At 32.0% G+C, this 21,061-nt stretch overlaps 4 protein-coding genes across 5 annotated transcripts; 1 reads left to right on the top strand and 3 right to left on the bottom strand.

Annotated features, from left to right (window-relative positions):
• Positions 1 to 4,351: 4,351 nt before the first annotated feature.
• On the bottom strand, positions 4,352 to 6,751 carry LOC120256165 (gamma-glutamyl peptidase 3-like). Its single transcript, XM_039263923.1, has 4 exons — positions 6,350 to 6,751; positions 5,653 to 5,820; positions 4,673 to 4,840; positions 4,352 to 4,563 (listed from the first exon to the last, which is right to left on the bottom strand). Exons 1-4 carry the CDS (start codon positions 6,734 to 6,736, stop codon positions 4,468 to 4,470), a joined length of 819 nt encoding a protein of 272 aa, XP_039119857.1. The 5' UTR covers positions 6,737 to 6,751; the 3' UTR covers positions 4,352 to 4,467.
• Positions 6,752 to 9,108: 2,357 nt separating this feature from the next.
• LOC120284180 (peroxidase 46-like) lies at positions 9,109 to 12,041 on the bottom strand. The gene is given in 5 exon segments (XM_039290976.1): positions 9,109 to 9,506; positions 9,508 to 9,794; positions 9,879 to 10,044; positions 10,469 to 10,648; positions 10,733 to 12,041. Coding segments are annotated over 5 exon segments (1,008 nt in total). The 5' UTR covers positions 10,976 to 12,041; the 3' UTR covers positions 9,109 to 9,374.
• A 235-nt stretch (positions 12,042 to 12,276) lies between these two features.
• Positions 12,277 to 17,517, bottom strand: LOC120254290 (zinc finger CCCH domain-containing protein 18). Its single transcript, XM_039262418.1, has 4 exons — positions 17,326 to 17,517; positions 15,869 to 16,186; positions 13,735 to 13,795; positions 12,277 to 13,458 (listed from the first exon to the last, which is right to left on the bottom strand). The coding sequence occupies exons 1-4, from the start codon at positions 17,464 to 17,466 to the stop codon at positions 12,446 to 12,448; spliced, it is 1,533 nt and encodes a 510-aa protein (XP_039118352.1). The 5' UTR covers positions 17,467 to 17,517; the 3' UTR covers positions 12,277 to 12,445.
• A 161-nt stretch (positions 17,518 to 17,678) lies between these two features.
• Positions 17,679 to 20,350, top strand: LOC120283355. Of its 2 annotated transcripts, none has more exons than XM_039290017.1 (2): positions 17,679 to 17,832; positions 19,870 to 20,350. In XM_039290017.1, the coding sequence occupies exon 2, from the start codon at positions 19,899 to 19,901 to the stop codon at positions 20,187 to 20,189; it is 291 nt and encodes a 96-aa protein (XP_039145951.1). In that variant the 5' UTR covers positions 17,679 to 17,832; positions 19,870 to 19,898; the 3' UTR covers positions 20,190 to 20,350. The 2 variants fall into 2 exon arrangements, with proteins under 2 accessions (XP_039145951.1, XP_039145959.1); XM_039290025.1 differs by having other exon boundaries at positions 17,686 to 17,832; positions 19,867 to 20,350.
• Positions 20,351 to 21,061: the final 711 nt, after the last annotated feature.

Raw genomic sequence — 21,061 nt, 5'->3', positions numbered from 1 at the left:
ACTCCTTTTAACGAATTGACTTTTTCTGCCCTTGTATTTTATGGTGTGATAGTTGTGAACAGTGTTTGATATTAAGGGTAGTTTAGGGATTTTACAGTTGTGAGGGAGAACCGATGCGACGTACTCCCCCGGATTTTTCGTCTTTCCAGTCACTTAAAAAAAATTAATTAAATTAAATTACAAATATTTACTCGTACACTTGTTTTTTTTTTCCTTCATATTTTTTATTAAATAATTTTTTTTTATTGTAACATGCCGACCGTGTTAAGTAGTATGTACGACCGTGGAGCAAATTTAATAAATACTTATGTTTTTATTATAAGTTCTCTCTTAAACTGATACTCTGTACGAACATATGTGTTTTCATAATGTAAATTTTACAACTCAATCTTATTTTCTTCTAGTTTAGTAATAAATCAAGATTTTGTTGGTTATTAAATAAAGTTAAATAAATTGATAATTTTGAGTTTATTTTTTTTATATACTATTTATTTATAAAAGTCAATTTTACCAACATGTCTTTGAATATGAATGGGTAGGTAGGTAGAGTAGAAAAGCAGTAAGAGGGTAATTTTGCCAAATTAAATGTAGATATTAAAATTTTGAAAATATGGTGGGGGTGAATAGCAAAATGTTGAGTGAAGTGAAAGATTAAAATATTTTCCAGGGGGTTATTTAATAAATGTGATGGGGACGTTTCTGGTGAGGAGTATTAAATAAGGGCCTGGGAATTCATTTATTGGGGGTGGTGTAAATATAAATATATAAAAATATTTGGGAAGGTTATTTTTTAAAATAAATAAATATAAATAATATAAAATAAAATAAAAAATAAAAAATAAAAATAAAATGAAAGAGACGTGGGATACAGTGTTTGAATATGTAGCAGCTGCCAACCTTTGCACTGTTACCTTGCAGCTGCTCCCATGTGCCCACTGACTATTTCTATTTATTTTTATTTATTTATTTATTAATAATTTTTTTTTATTTTACTTTTGATAATTGTTTTGGTTTCTACTTTGTTGATTTAAATTTTTAATTAAATGGTGAAGTTTTCAAATGACAGTAATGTCCCTCATTTGGGTATTCTGTTTTTATTTTATTTTTTAATTTTTTTACCTATTTTACACATACATGGAAAAAAAATAGATATAATACCTGAATTCGTCCATTTATTTTTCTCTCTCTTCCCTTTTGGCCCTTTCTACTTGAAACGCTGCTCTGACTAATCTCTCTACTCGAAATCGATCCATCTAGCTCCCCACTCATAATCTCTTTCGCTTTGAGTCTCTCACTCAAAAACGCAATCAATAATCGACCCTATTTGGGTAGAGGCTGACTAAATAGATTCATTTTCAAGTAGAGGACTATTTGTGAGCTTCTAGAGTATGGGACCAAGTTATAGAAAAAGTAGAGTGACTAATTCTGTGATTATACCTATACTGATATCATATATATATTCTCAAGTAAAGTTTTGGCACTTTTTAAGATTTAAATAAATATATTCAAAGATTTTTTTTTTAATTATTAGTACTACATAAAAAATGTTATTATTATTTATAAATATAATTTAAGGTTAAAATAATTATTTTTATTAGTATTAAATAAATCAAATTTAAGTCAATCTGAATAAAAAATCTTCTCAACTACTAAATACATAAATAAATTAATATATATATTTGTAAAATAAATAAGTTATATCAAGGATGTGTATAACTATAAAGTTATTATTTTAACATGGTAAATTAAAATATTTTTATAATATTATATAATTAAAATTAATTAAAATATGTATATATATATACATACCATAAGGGTATTGTTGTCATTTCATTAGTCAACAGTGTAAGCCCTAGAGAGAGGGTGGGAGAGAAATAAATTAACAAATAAATAAAAGCATAGAAACGAGCTTCAAGAGCAAGAGCAACAACAAAACGGGACATGGAATGTCTGAAGAAAGTGCCAATCTAATTATCCAATACCCTTTTTATTCTTTTCATTATTATTATTAATAATAATATATTATATAAATAATAATGCAATTGATAAATTTTATCAAATTATTAATCTTGTATTTTCTCTCAAAAAATTCACAATAAAATTCTAAATTGATAAATGTCATTGCATTTTTTTATTTAATTTATTTTTTAAAATAATGTTATGTATAATGAGTATGGTGTTTGATTTAATTAATAATTTTTATGAAGGTTAAATAAAAAAAAATTAAGTTGGTAAAAAGACAAGATCACAAACTAAAAAAGTTAATATGAGTGAGTGAAGACAAGGTTGGGAATTACAATGGAGTAGATGAACAGTCCATAAAGCTTAGTCATTTTCTATCCATATCTTTGTGAATCCATTGATCAGAATCTTTTTTCTTGTTTTTTTTATCCTTTACTATTTGGTACTGTATTATTATTATTATTATTATTATTATTATTATTATTATTATTTTTCTTTTATTATGTCTTCATTGCTTTGGTGATTTTTTTTTAAATAAAATACCAAGTGATCAAAAAAGTGGAATTAATATCTCTCAATATACTTGTATCTTATTCTGTATGAGTTGAAATTATAATCTATCTCTTCAGTACATCCCCTCATTCTGTGTGAGCTGACATTATAATTTGTCTCCCTCAATAAAAAAGATCATGTATAGATGACCAAATATTAATTAATCAAAAGATAATTGACCATCTTATTTTTTTTATTATTAAATTAATTGATTTTAAAAAACAATTAAAATTTGACCTAAATACTAGACTCATCATTATAAACTTGAAAAAAATAAATTACAAAACTACCTCCCTACACAAACAATATTTGATTTTTTTTAAAGAACTAAATTTATTAAAAATATATTTTACAACTACAAATAAAGGGGGGATAATTTTTTTAAAAAATTTTATATATCTACATTAATTGTTTATATTAAAATTTTAACTAAATCATGAGAGATTGATTCAAGTGATAGAGACTTTAAATCCAGAGTGATTGATTCAAGCTGATTTGAATCTTTTATATATATATATATATATAGCTCTCTATACCTCGTTCTGTTTTTATGACTAATAACAAAAAATAATTAATTATGTGATTTAAAAAAAATAAATAAATAAAATACTTGGTTTTTATTAGAAGAGTGAAAATTGAGTTACTTTTGGAAAGTAAAGATAGATTATAAGTGTTTATTTCAAAAGTCACACTTTATTATTTGTTATTTTCAACTTTAGGTTGCTTTTTGTTGAATAGAAAATAGAAATAATTAATTAATTATGATTACCACTATTATCACTCTAGAAACATATCATTAGGGAAAAAAGTAATGGAGGCAGGCAAATCAAGAAGCAAATTATGGGGGGTCAATTGTGTTTATGATTGCCTTGATTTAACTTTATTGACCATAAAATAAAGGTAACACTTCTTTTGATCATCTTGTTTCTTTAAATAAACTATGTTTAGAAATAAGAGCCACTGAATTAATTAATAAACATTTTTGTTTTTGGAAACACCAAAGACGAGGATAAATTGTAATATCAATGTTTTAAAAAAAATAAATAAATATAGGCAAGTCATATGTTAGAGATAATTATTTTATGTGAGGGATTCAGTACCAGTAAATTAGATGAGTATTGATGTAATTCCTAAACTTTTTCATAAAAAAATATATTAATATACATTATAAGTTAGAATAAATAATTACCTCAGCGTGACAAAAAAATATCATTACATATATAAAATAAAATTGATATAATTTAAAAAAAAATGTGACAAACATAGTCATGAGCATACGCAAAGATTATGAATTAATCGTTCAAGACATGTGTTTCTCAATTAATAACACAAGATTTGATCTGCAAGTAACATTCATAACCAAAAACTATTACTACTATTATGTCTAGCAAGACTTGAATTTAGAAATTAGGATTTAAACTCCCCACACTAATATTTTTCGCAGTGGAGTCAATGTGCTAAGTTATAAACTCTTAGATAAATTTAATGGTGCATGGCATCTACACGGATAATTTTTATTACATAGATAACATGCAAAAACAAGAATACATACATTTAACTGATAACAATTTGAGAAATTAGAATTAATATTAGATGTCTAATCTCCGCCTTGAAGACTATGATAAATTAATCTCGATACTTAGAGACTATGATAATATTTCTAAGCTATACTGCTTTTCCCTTCAATCGCTAAGATATTCATAAGAACAATAATTGGGAAACCCTGGTATTAGTCTATATTACAGTAGTACTTTATTTTAACAAATTTTGTCATTCATTCATTCATTGCAAAAAATTAATAAACCAAACTGAATACTCATGAACGGAAACTAGTTAATTAGAAACTTAATTAACATATGATCACTCATGCAACAACAACCAAGAAAAAAAAAGGGAGAATTAAGATGACATGAGATGAGAATGATCAACATATATAATTAAATATGATGTTCATCATCCCTTGAGAAAGCTCTTGCATATCTTTTGCCAAAACTTCCAATGAGGCTCCAAAGTCTCAAGTTTAGACTTCAAATCCTCAGCATAATCCCACTGAAAATCAAATGTATATAAAAAAATTCAATTAAAAAGAATTAATGGATTAATGAAGAAGTAATTAATAAGTTTAAAAAGAGTAAAAAAAATTTAGATCTATATATACTTGGATTGAATGATTGGCAAGTAAACGTTGAATAAGTTCAGAGATGATGTCCTTAGTGTACTCAGGGTGGCCTTGAATTCCCAAAATATGATCTCCAATTGTGACCATCTCCACCCTTGTTTTCTCTGAGAACGCTATCACTTCACCACCAACTGGAACTTCCCACACCTGCATGTGTGTTCTTGCTATATATTATTTCACAAATATATCAACTTGCCATATTTGATCTTACAAAGTTTATATATATATATATATATTTGGTTGTTCTATCAATTTTACTGATCTTTATAATGTGTTGTTTCCATACCTTTTTGCCTTTTTAAACATACATACATATGTGGCCCATTTGAATATTGTAATTGCATGTATACCACTGTAAATCATATAAAATGGTAAATTCTGTTGAGAAAAATTAAAATGAATTTTTTACTTAATAAATGAAAAATAAATGATATGTAACCTTATATATATATATATATATATATATATATATAGAAATATACTAAACGTTATAGGTGGAAATATTTAGAGTTGTTATTTAAAAATGTTTGATGATAACTTTATGTCATCATTCATTTAATGACTATTGTGGGGCTGCTTTAAATTTGAAATCTAAAAACATCCCTAGTAGTAGAGGCGAGAGAGAGAGGGGCAGGGGGTGACCACCCCTATCACCAGCAGACCCTTCTCCCTCTTCTGTCTCTCCCTTTTACTACTCTTTTCTCTCTCTCTCACTCAGTTTTTCAATTTTTAATTTTTAAAAAATATTTTTTTACAAATTAATACTTATAATTTAAAATATAATATTAAGAAAAAACATATTTATAAAAACTTATTATTTAATTAATTAATATTTTATAAATTGTTTTGTAATTCACCACGCTACCCTATAATTTTTTTCTTCACCTCTTCCTAAGATACATCCACATATTATATATGTGTATATATATATATATATATATAGATATATCATTAATTACCTCATCTTGGTGGCATTCAAGAATGGAAGGGAATAAAGGAATAAGTTCTTCATCACTTGGGAGATACTTGCACCAAAATGAGTTTTCCACCATTATCAACTTTGTTACACCAATGTCCCAACCATGACAAGCTTTGCCAACCTTTCCTCCCAAAGCTCGACATATAGCCTTTTTTTTTAATAAAATCAAAAAATATGAGAAAAAGAGAGATTACATAGTACCATAATCCAAATAAATGCTAAAATAAATAAATAAAATTATTTTTTAATAAAATAGATAAGTTGCATGATTAAATTCTTAAGTTGGGAATTCAGAGAAGTAAAATACTAACTCTCTGTAATAACTTGATGAAGCGAAAATTTGAAAGCTCTTTCTTTCTTTAGTATAACATTTCAATTATTAATTATAATTTTTTGTTTTCGGCCATAAATATAAAATCTTTCCCATACTTATCTAATAAACAAATAATAATGCACATATTTGGTTATCCTTCTAATAAAATTGTAAAAAGTTGTTTGCTTAAATACATACAGAAACATAGACTATATAACACTAAAATCAGTTCGCAATTACAAATACAATAATTTCACTTCTAAATTTCAGTTTTTAATCCAGTAAATTCTTATAGTCATAAAAAAAAAAGAGAAAAAGAGACAGATAAAAGAGAAATAAAAAAAGAAAGAAAGAAAGAGTGCACCTGATGGCCAAAACAAACACCAAGGAGAGTCTTGTTCATGGTATACAAAGTTTGGATGAAAAAACAAAGTGTCAAGATCCAAGGATCATTAGCATAAGCATCATAAGGACTTCCACTCACTACAAATCCATCAAAGTTATTTATATCCTCTATTTGTGGGAACTCCCCATCCACAATCCTAAACAAGTCCCACTCCTCTCCTTCCTCTCCAAATGCCTTCACAAACACATTGTAATACCCTCCATGCACCTTCTTCACGTACTCTGAATCCTTGCATGCAAGCAATAACCCATACCTTCTCTTTCTTTTCTTTTCTATGATCATCATCTTCTTCTTCTCTTCGCTTTCGACTTTTTTTTCGGCTTTTATTTCCTCCTCTTTAACCATTTTCACCTCTACTTCTTCTTGTTTTTCAATCATTCTTTTTGCAATCTTTTTGAGGTTGTTATGCTATATGTGAAATTAGTTATAAGTCATGGTTTATATATATATATATATATATATATATATTCATGCTTGAATTATATTGTTCTGATTCTGTGAGCAGGAATGGGAATGGGAATTTAGAATCTGATTCATGGCCATCAATTTGGACCATGATTTGCATGTTGCACTTGCACATTTGATTTATTTTGAGCTTTCTATCTCTCTTTTGTTTTTGGTAAGATATATATATATATATATATATATATATTATGAATAACTCTTGAAATTATGAATGGCTACTGTAGTAAAGCACTACAGTAACTAGATATTTCTACTGTCTGTTTTTATTTCATTAACTAATGATCATTGGATCAAATTAATTTCAACAGTTATTAATCTAATGAATGGTCATAAATACCCCTTTATTTTATAAACGAGAGATAAAATAAAAGAAATAAAAAAAATATAAAATAAAAGCAAGGGTGTTTAGTAATTTTTTTTATTTATATTTATTGTATATTATTCATATATATATATATATATATATATATATGATTGTGTTGAGAATGAATTATTAATAGTACATACAATAATATAATTATTATCAGGATGCTAGTTTTTATTTAATAAAGTTGATAATTAGACCATTTTTAAAGTAAGAGAGTGTATTTCATTTCCCTCCAAAATTAGAGGTTGAATATTCATGATTTATTCATATTTATAAAATAAATAAATAAATAAAGTTCATAGTTAGAAACATGAGATATAAAAAACAGAGGATAAATTAATAAAGAGAACGACTAAAGAATTTAGTTTGGAAAAACAAGGCAGAATCTTAGTAAGAGACAGGGCCACAGCATGTTGGCCATTTGCAACACATTTCTTTTGAATAAAGAGACCAAAAGTCTAAAAGTAAATAACAATAATAAATAAAAATATAAGTGATTTATATTCTTGAAAAATGAGAACAAACATTACTTACATTGAATCTATGAACTAAAAAACATTACTAGAAGATATGAGCATCTCGTTAATAATATTTATTAGTTCATAGAATCTTTTCATATGCCATGATCCTTGAAGCATCTAACTTTATATATATATATATATATATATATATAAAGTAATTTTATTGAGAACTCAAATAAACAAATTTAAACTTTGGAAAAGACGAAAAAATAACCAGAAAAGTATTTTGATAATGACCACGGTTAAATTAAGATTAAAGCTAGTTCAACTTAGTTTATTTTGCATTAAATTCTTGCATGATATTTTTTTGCTAAAATATCAAAATAATAAATATATGGATGATTTAAATCTTAGTTTATTTCTATATAATTAAACATTTCATTCAAAATACCAACTAGTTTGTAGATTTTTTCCTGTATCATGATATCAATATATGCAATTTTTTTTTTAGTTTTAATGGGTAATCATGTTATTTATTTGATGTTGTTTCAAAATTGAATGAATTGTCATTCAAATCAAATATTAAACTCTATCTTCTAAGTCCGAAAAGTTATGTTAGACTAAGGACTAAAGATACATTATTGACGTATGAGAATAACTTTATATATATATTATATTCGATGAAAGCCAAAACAAATATCTTGATTTGTAAGAAAACATAATTTTTTTGTCATCCACTATGAAATTAAAGGTATGAATGAATATGACAGTAACAAAGTGCATCTTTTTTTCTATTTTGATTCTCTTCACATGTTGCCCAAATTTGAAAATTCCTCAAAAAGAATAACAACAAGCTTAGCAACATGTCATTTGTTTTTTTATTTTTTATTTTGTTTTGGACAAAGACCACAAACACATGTATAATTATGAACGTATGGATGAAAATAATGACAGTGCAGTCAAATATGTTTATCTGATAAATACGAAAATTGAGTTACAAACCCAGCTCAAATGCACTTTTACTCTTATGCTCAAAGTATATATAAAAATAATGACAGCGCAATCAAATGTTCTCATTTGACAAACACGAGAATTGAGTTACAAACTCACTCAAATGCACTTTTACTCTTCAACTCAAATGGATAATTTTGATTATTAGTTGAGTGGGTTCAAGTAAAAATAAGTTAGTTTGACTTAAACCCAATTATATTCTATGTTGTATAAATATTATTATTTAAAAATTTCCTTAAATCTTAAAAAACAAAGTCACTCAAGCCTTTCGGCCAATAATCCTAAAAAATCCCTCCTTATAATCATACAAAATTCTTTATATTATTATCTCAAAAACATTTCCATAAACATAAAATTACCTTCTTAAAACTAGACCCTATACACATTTATAAAATCAAAAACAGTAAAAAAAATGTTCCCATTGATACACTTTAATCATTCTCGTTGATACATTCACACATACTTTTTTACCAAACAAATAATAACAATCAAATGCAAGTTTACATCTTCTTCACAAAACACAAAACCATCTTCCAACCTTTAAAAGCCGAAAAATCACTCGATAATTATTCTAACCGATAAACCGAATTTAATTCATGCATAACATACATACAAACAGACATAAGTATAATTCATTCACATTTCCTCCATTTCTAACGTAATGCATGGCTTTGCATGCTCAAATATTGAAACTAGAACAGCTTGTACGTATCTCCCCTTGATCATTCCCAGTTTTGACCCCAATGCTTACCATCCTCAAGAACGACTCTGACCAGTTCTTGAAGAACTCATCCTGATTTGCAGACAAAGCTCTCAACTCTGTTTCTAGTTTGCGAATCGCTCATCAGCACCGAATCAGAGCTAAACAGGCCCTTCCCAGCGATGAGGTTCTTATAATACTGAATATCAAAGATAGAAGCAGTGACAGGATCATTATTCACAGTCACCGCCCCGCTTGCTCCGGCCGGACATTGCTTGATGAGCTCCATGGCATAGTCTTTGTTTAGAGAGGTGTCTATCGGCTCTAAGGTACCTTTCGGTCCTTCTTCGAACCTCTCACTGAATGCACTGCAGTGAGCCTTGCCTATTGTGTGAGCTCCTGTGTGATATATATATATATACTCTTATTAGTTCCGTATTTAATTTACATAGTTGTATCAAAACATTGATGAGCATTTAATACCTGATAGGATTACTAAATCATCTAAGGATAAGCCTTTGGAGGAGAAGAGCTGAGTCATTTCATCTATGGAGAAGCTTGTGTCAACCATGTTTGGCCGGACATTGGCCGCTGATGAGGTCCGGCTGTCGAGACGGCCGAGTGGAACTGCAACTGATGGTCCTCCAGCCTTTGCAGTATGATCATAGACACAATCCAAGATTGAAAAGGTTAGCTTGTTCTGCATTGTTATTTCTGACAATTAATTGTTCCTACTTCCTACCAAACTTCTTGTTTTCATTGGCAATAATAATTTCGCACTATAAATGCCAAGAATCAGATGGCACTAGAGATAAGAAAATCAAGATGTTCGGCACTCAAAGGTTCCAATATGCATTAAACATCTGTCTGAATTGAAAGGAAAATCGATGAAAATATAGGATGAAAGATGTTCTTTTGTTTTGCTCTATTTTATGGCAATACAAGGACAAGTCAAAGATCATATATTCCTAAGTTTTTTATATCAAACATGGAATCAACCGTGCATGAAGGTTTCTTAACTGAAAGCAAAAAATATAAACAAGAAAGGGAGAAAATGAAATCAAAGAACTTACAATCTCAACAGCATCTCTTGCAGCAAGCACAAGAATGTCAGCACAAGACACCATACCAGGACATAACACTTCCAACCATCGTTTGGCATTCTCCACCACCTCAAACCCACCGAGAGATGTGTTCGCCGGATCACTCCTCTCCGTATTGTTTCCTTGCACGAGCACTGATCCATCACAACCCTGTTTTATGCAGAACATACATAAATTTCAATCACCATTTTTATTTATTTTTTTCAGTCCAAGCTTGGAAAATACAGTATGCACCTCAACAATGCAGTCATGAAAGACAAGTCGGAGAAGTTTTCCGGGGATAGTTGGGTCCACCGCGGTGGCTGAACGCACTGTGTCCTTGATCAGTAGTTCAACATTTGGACATGAAGATGAGTAGAAGTCTAAAGAAAGGCTTACAGAAGTTACACAAGACGAGATTAGCAGAAATGTCAAGGAGAAGGTGATCAAAAGGCCATCAGTTCTGAAGATCAGCAAGAAATTTGGAAGATAAGACATGGTTTTTGCTGAAGTGTAATGCGGCAGAGAGGGGGAGAGAGTAGTAATTGTAGGATGTTTATCAATTATGCAGAAAAAGAGAATGTGTTTGGTTGGGAGTAGAAGGATAAAGAGGGAACTTATGAATTTATTGCGAGATGGTGAGGAACAGTAATGTCTTTCAATACTGAATTTAAGTAAGGGTTGTAGTGCTGTCAGAGAAGAAGAGGTGGAGGAGATTTACGTATACTGCATCTAATGTTTTCAGAACTGTCAGCTATATTTGACCTTGTAGTGTAACTTTCACTAATCTATTCTCCAGATCCACAGAAAAATCCAAAACAGAAATCAATCTGGTGATCAGAGTTTGGATTGTTTAGTTACTTTGAACAGAAGATTTGAACCTAGAAATGGCTACTTGGCATAGCGAAAAGTTTGATATACAATGTCATTTAACCTAATGGAAAACATCGAAAAACACTATCAATGTTTATAATAGGTTACTCATTTTTATATGTCACCCTTTCATCAACAATGGCATCAATCTCAATAATCCTAAACTCTGCTTCAATCGGATTTAGTCACAACTCTTCATTGCCAGAACTTGCATTGCAGAAGGGACAATGGATTTTTCCCATCTTTCTATTGCACAAGCAAGGAATCAAGTGCCAAATTCTTGACAATATACAGACTAGTCCATTATGTGTCAGCTTCCGACTCGAATGTTTACTGCAACACAACTTCTATATGAGGATTACAAAAGGTGAAAAAACATTATAATATATTACCTCTTATCAGGGAATAAGCAGGCGAACAATGGAGTTTTCCATCTTCCTATTTTCAAGTTGACAAAATTTAAGATACTTGTACCACTAAAGAAAGCAAATGACAAGCATGAACATTAATAGATACCTTGAACCAACATCACATGTGCAGAACAAAATCTTGAAACATATAATCAAACCCCAGAAAAGAAATTTGAGAAGCAATATTGAAGTCACTGACCACAGAAGCTGGTGAAGTCATTCAGATAGATGAAGAAGGGTATGATAAATTGATAATGCCCCAGCAGATGATCTTCGCCATCCACCCACCATGATATGATCCTGTGGCAAGGTTCTTTATGGTCATTAATTCACATAAAAACACCATTAGGAATAAGAAGTTTCCAAAACGCACCTTCAGCATCGCATCCGTGCCAAACTATTCCCTTTCCTGTGCTGTATGTAAGTGATTAATCACTGCAGAAACGTAATCAACTATACATCCAGAAACTCAATAAACATTGATCTAATTTTACACTACGGATTAATTGAAGTATATAAACATTTAATAAAGGGATTAATTGAAGTATATAAATGTATACACATACACAGAAAAAAAAAATTAACATAACAGGAAAACCTAGATGTTGGCAATGATTGAAAGCAAGTCCAATACAGAAGGCAAAAGAGGGCAAAAAGACTGAATGCCTAACATGGTTGTGAAACATCAAAATCTGAGCCACTTCTTCTCCTTCTCCTTGTTCACAACTGCATTAGAGGCTGAAACATGGGCAGCTTCAGCATCTGCTAGAGCCTTGCGTGTCTCGTTCAACTTCCTAGATGCCGCTTCATACATTGCTTTATCCTTGCGATTCCGATTTACCATCTCTTCCAGCTTCTCGACCCGGTTTCTTAGCTCTTTTACTTCATCTTCATATGCAATTAATGACCGCCTATCCACCTTTTTCATGCTCCCACTAGTCCCATCTGATTGCTTCTTCTGTTTGTTTCCTGAACCATTCACAACATCTTGCCCAGTGAGCTGGCTATTGATAAAGCTGAAAACATCAGGTGCCATCTCCTCTTCAGCTTTAGCGGCCCGAGCTGCGGCAGCATGCTTCTTGTCACGCTTTCTTTTGCCACCCCTGCTACGCTTTTTGTTACGATCAACTTTTTTCTCTTCACTCTCATTAGATGCAAAAGCATGATCGAGTGATTGCCTTGGTCGGAGAATTTTCACAGTGATCGGATCAACAATACCCTTACCAGATGCACCTAATGCCATACCTTCTCGATAACCCATGCTGGCCATCATTTTGGATGCAATGCCACGAGTGTGATTTTCCCATTGTGCAAAAACAGCAGTCTCTGTTTGAATACCTCTTTGTAATTTTGTTGCTTCTAAAAAGCCAAGCCCTTGATGATCTGTTTCGTCATCCAAGTCTTCCTCTTCTCCAGTGGATTCTGAACTTTCTGAGCTCAAGTCCTCATCTTCATCATCACTACTCATTTCAGCATAATTCGATATTGAGAGAGCTTCAGTCTCGAGCTTGGCTGATGTTCCATCATCTAGGAAAACAACCTGACCATGCCCAAGATCATCATCCAATAATTCAAGCTCGGCTTTCCTCCAAATGCCAGATTGGCTCTCTGAGACAGCCCAAATGTTGGATCCCACCAACAACTGATGCCATTTGGTGGGGATGTATTGCTTTAATGAAGATACAGGAACATCAAATCCTGTTCAGGTGATTTTATATCAGTGAAAAACAAGAAGAGTTAAATCAAAATATAAAAGGATTTGTTCTTCAACTATGTGGACAAGAAGGAAACGTGAGTAGCTATATATCAAATTATTATAAATAATAATCATCAAATCTTATATGTATAGCTCATAAAGAAAATTCCTAAGGTACATTGTGCATTTCACATTTTATATTTTATAATAAGGAATAAACAAGAAGTAAAGGTAGTATATAGGATTTTCTCCAAATAGGAAGCCTAAATGTATCATACCATGTGATAATCGGCAGTTACCACCAAATCGACATCGCTGCTGTAAAAAGAACTTGCACATCTGCATTTTGGGTGGCTTACATTAGTAAAATGGGCTTTGTGCTAATGAGGTTTCCATGGTTTTTGAGTAACATTAACAAACAAAGCAAGACTGCAGAGATCATAAGAATGAAAACAACTAATAAACCATAAGCTAGACTGTGGCCATAAAGACTTGATACAAAATGGAGCATTGTATCTCCAGGTATAGCTCTTCAAGTTTTCCCCGAACAAGGTCATTTGTTATAATGGAAAGTAAAGGGACTATCAAAGCCCAAAAATACCCATGACCCTCATAGCATATACACTTCTACTTTGTGTGGTTTGTGCTTTACAATTTGCAATCACAAATTCTGATGAATATATGTAAAAAATCCAAGTATATGGCCAGTTCTAAGTTTCTGTGGTCATAAATTTTCATAGGCAGTGAAAATAAACAAAAGTAAGACCAAGGAGTTACTTTCAGCAATAACTAATAAGTAAATTGGAGATCACCGCTCAGTCCAAATATCATAATCAACAGTCAGGAATCTTAGCATGAAATGACACAAACCAAGATAATCTTGTGAAAATGGAAAAAAGAAATTATAATTGAAGACAAAAGGCAGCAGGTCATGGGATGAATGGAGGAAGCTGTATGACAGCTTTGTCATTTGCGTTTTAAGCATCATTATAGCTAATGATAAACCTAGATATAAGCCACAACCATGCACTATTGAAAGGCATGAGAAATCCAAATATCAATCATGGATGTTGAGTGTCCAAAGCTGATACCCAAAACATATTGATGCATATAGGACCTTTGCTGACAACATAATTCAACCTTATCAGCATATCACATCAATGATGACCTTCATTATGCATAAGAAGACCAGATCCAAACTTGCAATTTGCAACATGCTTGTCAATCCTCGTCAAAGATACCAAGATGCATGCAGGCATGGGAATGTACAAAGTGTCTGCAACCTCAAATATCCATCAACCAAAAGCAATTTTGTACAAGTCAACCACGCATTGTAACTTCTGATTCTTATGACCCAATTATAATATAAGACTATAAACCTAGTGTATTCCTGCCACACACCATGGAACCTGAAACCTTGCAAGTCACACTTCACACAATTATATAGGGGGAAATAGGATAGCAATCTTCAAATAGTCTGAAATTTATCATCTGTAACAATGTCAATAGGAGGGAAACAATATTGTATATTGGTAATCCGTAATCCTCAATTTTCATCCACACTGAATCTTGCCACACATTTTAGTGTTAGAAGAACAAGCACAGATTCTCTAGTAGTTGGTTCCATGACAAAGTACTCACAGAAACACAGTTTAAAGAGGCTTGCCAGTTATCTAGGTACTAGATCAAGATAACATAAAATGCTAGCCCAATAGAGTAAGATGGTGGAGAGACATATTAGTACCCACAGAACATGCCTAACTATAACAACTAATTAAAGGATGATTACTCAAGATGTAAAAACATCTTGCAGATGCACAGGTGACCACTGAATATGTTTAAACACATGGGCAATGAATACCAAAAGGGCTTTAAGATAGAGAAACTCTGATAATCAACTACTTTCTATTGATGACCTATTTTGGCTTCTACCTGAACCCAGTACGACAATAAAAAATAAAAAATAAGTAACAAGCTACCAAGACATGAAATGCCCAACTTACTGTGCTACCTTAATCATTTTATGTAATTAATAGTATTATGCTTTTAGCACAATATTTGAGTCAGTAATGCTCTCCCTTGGTAGAATTTGTAACTTATTGCATGCATGAATGAATTTGAAGCCCTCTGAATGAAGCTTCACAGATTCAATCCAAATAATGATATATCTAGGGCAGTTATATCACTTCCTAACATCTACACAACATAAGTTAAATACTAATTTTGCTTGCAATACTGCAGTAACTAACAAACAACCAAGTTATTTATTAGAAAAGATGCACAAAAAAATAAAGAGAGATAGAGATAGAAAATAAATACAATATAACAGCAATTAAAACTCAATCCACTGGATTGTTTCATTCCTTGTGCAGCAAAGAGAGCAGAGACAAAATCGGAAATTAATCCACATACCAGCATGCTTTCAGATGTAGGGTTGAGAAAAGAAATCCTTGCCGAACTATCTCCTTCAAAACTTATGATGTTACCATTATACCACCGTCCATCCTTGTGACGGAACCTACACTTCGATCCGATAGAATAGCATTCAGATTCAAGAGGTTCTGGTTTGACCTGTGCTGAATCCAAAGCCTCCACCTTGACATCCTCAATAACAGAAACTGCTGCCTGTCTTGTAAAGATAACATCAGCTTCTTTAAGTAATCGAAAACGTTTTAAATGAAGAAGGCCCTGTTCTGCATCTCTGATCACTGCAAGTAGCTCTTCATGAACCTTTACAAGATAACAATAAATTCCTTGGTTAACAAAAAAAAAAAAATGAAAAAAAATGAAAACAGAAATCAAGCAATTCAAGCTTCTGGGCAGACAGGTGATTAGTAATCAACAAAACAACTCAGCATGAAGTATATAAAAGGTGAATGAAGCACATAAAACAAACCATCATCTTGAAGAGTTTCAGGAACCACGAACAACATATTTCTATATTGGCAACCTATGGCATATTACTTTTCCATATGCACAATAGTTGATGAGCTAGAAACTAATAATTAAAAAGAAAAATAAAACAATGTCAATAGAAGGTATTTGTTGTTTCACAGCAAAATGAGAATAAAGAAATTCAACCACAACACTTGCAATCCTTTTCTCAGATTCTTTAAATTCCACTAAATAGTTCCTCAAGAATCAACTGTAGGAATAACCAAACATGAATGCCAATAAACAATAAACATCAGGCAGTGTTTCACTAGAAATTGCTACTTGGGAACAAAAGGTATAAAAGATAGAGCCTCGAGCAAGTATTTTCCTAAGCAAACCATTGTCCCATGATCTCTCAATAGCCATATCTCCAAACTGCACTGCCACATCAATGACACGCCAATTGTTCTCCAATGGCATTCATCCTCAAATTTGCTAGCAAAATATGTCCTGATTTCCAGTTTAATATTACATGCCTGAAACATAGCCCAGTAGGTTGAACCAGATATTCCAAGGAAACAGATGGATCAGAAGATTCAGAACAGATTAAATCTTCATTTGAGATTGAAACTAGACAAGAAATATGCTCAAAGTTCAACAGGAGACCTTGACTCGCTAATAACAACCTATTACTCAATTCATTCACAGGCAATTGCTGTGACTTTCGTTCTCCATTAGCATAACCAGGATTTCAGTCACCCAAACGAAATGCCATCTTTTTTGAGCTTCAAAATCCTCAACGCCTCCCAAAATAGTTGGAAATTTATCCAAAATCAAGCTCACTAATCCCATCCAACAAAATAACCAAACATACATCCAAAATCAGAACTTTTACCACCAAACATCCAAGAGACAACGAGTCCGAAAGATCAGCACAACAATAAACTGAAATCAAGGGAACCCCTCGTTTCAACGAACGGAGAAAAGAGCATTACCGCAAGGAGTTCCGGGTTGGCAGGATCGCAAGCCAGGGCTTCATCCACGGCCGCAAGGGACTCCTTCTGTTCATTTAACTGCTTCTCCAGCTGCCTCTCCACCTCCTCCTCGCCGCCGCCGGCGCCGTCGTCTCCCGCCATTAGAGCCGAGGAGAGAAGGGATCCAGACAAAGATAAGCGATCAGATGAACCTTCAGAGCACGTTTAGAGAGACCTTATACTGTTCCTTAAGTTGTCCCGCGAGACATGTTAAGCGTGATTGTTAAGTTAACGACCTTGGATTCTAAAATACACGCCTTTACTCCAACGATTCCTTTGTTTATGGAGAATAAAATGAATTATTGGGCGTGAAGTTATCATTCGCTCTAGAGGCTGGCCACCACCTTCATCAAAGCGCGTTCTCTCGTCGATAAAAGAGAGATCTTTTTTTCCCCTCTCCGATCTCACCTGCTCCGACGACTCCAACGCCGGCGACCCCGACGTCTACGGTGACTACCAGGGTCCAAGGTAGTGGTTCCCGATCTCATCTCCTAGGGTTCCTTGTTCTCTCGATCCAGATTTCCATGGTTTTGTCTCGTGTTTCCTGATTTTTATATTGGTTCTGGATTCTTTCAATGCTGCTTGGTTTTTGTGATTGATTGGTGTTTGGCATTGTCTCTTGGATCTCTCTCCGTGTTTTTAGTTGGATTTTGTGTGAATTTCCATAAGGATTGGTTTCTTCGTTTGGATTTGTGGTTTTTATTTCACTAGGATTGCAATGCTTGCTGGAATTTGGATTGACAAATGAATGAGAATGCGGAGATATGAGATGATACTAAGAAATAGATAGTGATGCTGGTTTCTATTAAATTATAAACATATTAAAAATCTCTTTTTGCCTTTATCCTCTGAAAGTTCGTTTGCATTAGTTGCAATTATTTCTCTACTTCGTAAATCTTCCATCTTCGTGCATATATCTCTGGCTTAAATTTTTTATTGCGAAATATCCTTTGATAGAATGAAAATGATGGAATCGCGGCAACAGGCTTGAATCTATGTCTCCAATTGTGAATTAATGTTCAATTTCATTGACTGAGCCTTCTAGGAAAAAAAGTTGCTATACTCCTAAATTTAGATGCATTTTGTTGTATGGGTTATCTTGTTAGAGTTTAACTAAAGTTGGGTAGCTTCAGGTGATTGGAAAGAGGTGATTTGTAACAGCATAAGTTAGTTATTGGTGCATGTTATACTCTAAAAATGTGACTTTTGAGATGGATGTTCTGAGCTTTTGCATTTCTTCTCTTTGTCCAGAAATCAGAAAAATGGTCACATAATATCTGCAAATATAGTTGGTTTTGTAAATTGTGTTAACAAAGCTTGTATATTATTGTTTTTGAGCAAGTCTAGGATTAACGATTATGATTCAAAAAAAAACATGTGCATTGGTCTAGTTTCAAGTACTTAAAAATTTAAAATGCTTTGTGAAACTGAACCATAGGTATTCCATCTTGATTTTTAGTCTCCCACATTTCCTATGGATTGCTCTATGAATATAAAGCAGATTGATCAAGCAAACGACTGGAATCCGGATGTACGAGTATAAAGAAATAATATATGAATCACGGGATGAGCATGTATGAAACATCGGGAGAAGCGATCTTGTTGGGGAGAGATTTGAACCCATGATCTCCCCTTACACTTTGGTATCATACCATTGGACTATCCAATGGTTTATGGATTGCTCTTCTCATATTGAATTTTGATTTTTGGTTTTGATTTTTGATTTTGATTTTGATTTATTTTTGACGGCATTGCTTGTAAAGATTCATGATGCCCCATTTTCAATATCTATTGTAGTGGTGATTAACCACGACTTCAAATGTGACTTGTAACTCCTGACCTGCAAATTTTCACTTACCTGTGGCTTAATTGCATTGCCTCTTTGCCATTACCCAAGAAAGTCATCGAAGGGCCTTTATATCTTGGTTTTGGACTATATCTGTGACTGCCTATGCAGTCATGGAAAGGAAATGAACAAATGCGGTGAAGAGTAGAGAGAGTTCAAATGCACTTCAACTTCACATTTTCACTATGAGCTTTATGATTGTTAGCTTTCTGATCAATATTTCTGTATGCCTGTCATTATTTTTCACATTAACTAAATATTTCCTACTTACCATATGATTAGCAAGTTTCATGAAATTTTCTAAAATGATCATGCATTATATATTGCCAGCCTGCAAACATCATTGTGTCCCCACATGTAATTTAACTAAATAATTTCAGCTAACCATATGATTACCAAGTTCCATGATGATTTCTTAGGAAATCATGCGCTATGTATTTCTTACCTGCAAACATCATTCTGTCCTTACATTTACATTAATTCCATATTTTCGGCTAATTATCTGATTGCCAAGTTTCATGAGATGGTCATGCAATATTTATGTCCGACCTGCAAACATCATTGAATTTCTTGAATACTTTTAAACATTGAAACCTTGTGGAAACCAAAGTGAATCATCGAATAACTAATCAGTCTTTTGTCATACTGATGTAAAGCAGTCAGGTTGTAACTGAAGTTCTTGCTGACAATGGTTCTGGATTCTATCTCATCTCCGCACCGGAGGCCGCAAAACTCTTCATTCTTGTCAACCTCATTCAAGAAGCAGACAGCAAGCCGTGACACGTGGTCTACTCTCTTCGAGCGACATCGGTTCCTCTTGACAATGCTAGCTTTATTGGCTTTCTTATGCACTATATATCTCTACTTTGCAATCACTTTAGGTGCTACAGACTCTTGTTCTGGCTTGTCTGGCTCAGAGAAGGCTTTATGTCAAACAAGATCCTTAATGTCCCACAAAGGAAAGCTCAAACTCTTCTAGCTTTTTATGAGTCTTTGTTTTATCAGCAATCCATTTTAACTATGTCTTGGATTGCATTATTTATCATTTTTTTGACACCTTGTTCATGCTGTCTAAATTCATTGTAAGAACTATATATTTGTTTTGTTTTTTTTTTAATTTAATATTATTATCTTTGACTATGAAGTATCAATAAAAAATGTATTTGGTCTAGGCAACTATTGTGTGAGATCAAACTTTGTTTGCTAAACTAGAAATGTTTTTCTTTTTTCTTATATATAAATATGAATAAGTTGCGTGCTGCTGGTGGATACATACGCAATCTCTACAATACTTATGTCCTCATTGTGCGCAATTTGAAATTTCAATCTGTTTTCTCAGTAAGACAGGAATGTCTTATGCAAGCGACCACCAATAGACTTTGGCAACTAAAAATTAACATCCATAACAGTAAAAACTCAAAAAATGATTAATAGAAAAATTATATAATTAAACTAAATCTTTTTTAGGGTACCTTTATTTATTTGCGGGGAATCAATTAGAGAGGATTTGAAAGAAAAAAAACACACACACACACAAACTAATCAATATGCAACAAATGGTAGGGCATTTTAGAGAGAGTTTGAGAAACTATTAATCAAGATTAATTTATGTATATGTATAAATACAAATAAAATAAAGATTATAAAAAAAAAAAATCCAAAACATTTAGGCATTGTTTGGATTAATTTATAAAAAAAATGCTTTTTAAAATTTAGTAGAAGTGCTTATGGAAAAAAATACTTCTCTAAAGTAAATTAAGCACTTTTTTATTTTTTGTGTTTGTATTAGACACTTTTACGTGAGCGAAGGTGTAAAATAAAGTTAAAGAACAACTTTTTAGAAGTTGGTTA

Source organism: Dioscorea cayenensis, chromosome 3 (genome assembly GCF_009730915.1).
Source record: "Dioscorea cayenensis subsp. rotundata cultivar TDr96_F1 chromosome 3, TDr96_F1_v2_PseudoChromosome.rev07_lg8_w22 25.fasta, whole genome shotgun sequence".
Taxonomy (NCBI): domain Eukaryota; kingdom Viridiplantae; phylum Streptophyta; class Magnoliopsida; order Dioscoreales; family Dioscoreaceae; genus Dioscorea; species Dioscorea cayenensis.
The sequence above is the reverse complement of the archived record's forward strand: the minus strand, read 5'-3'. Positions and strand labels throughout refer to the sequence as shown.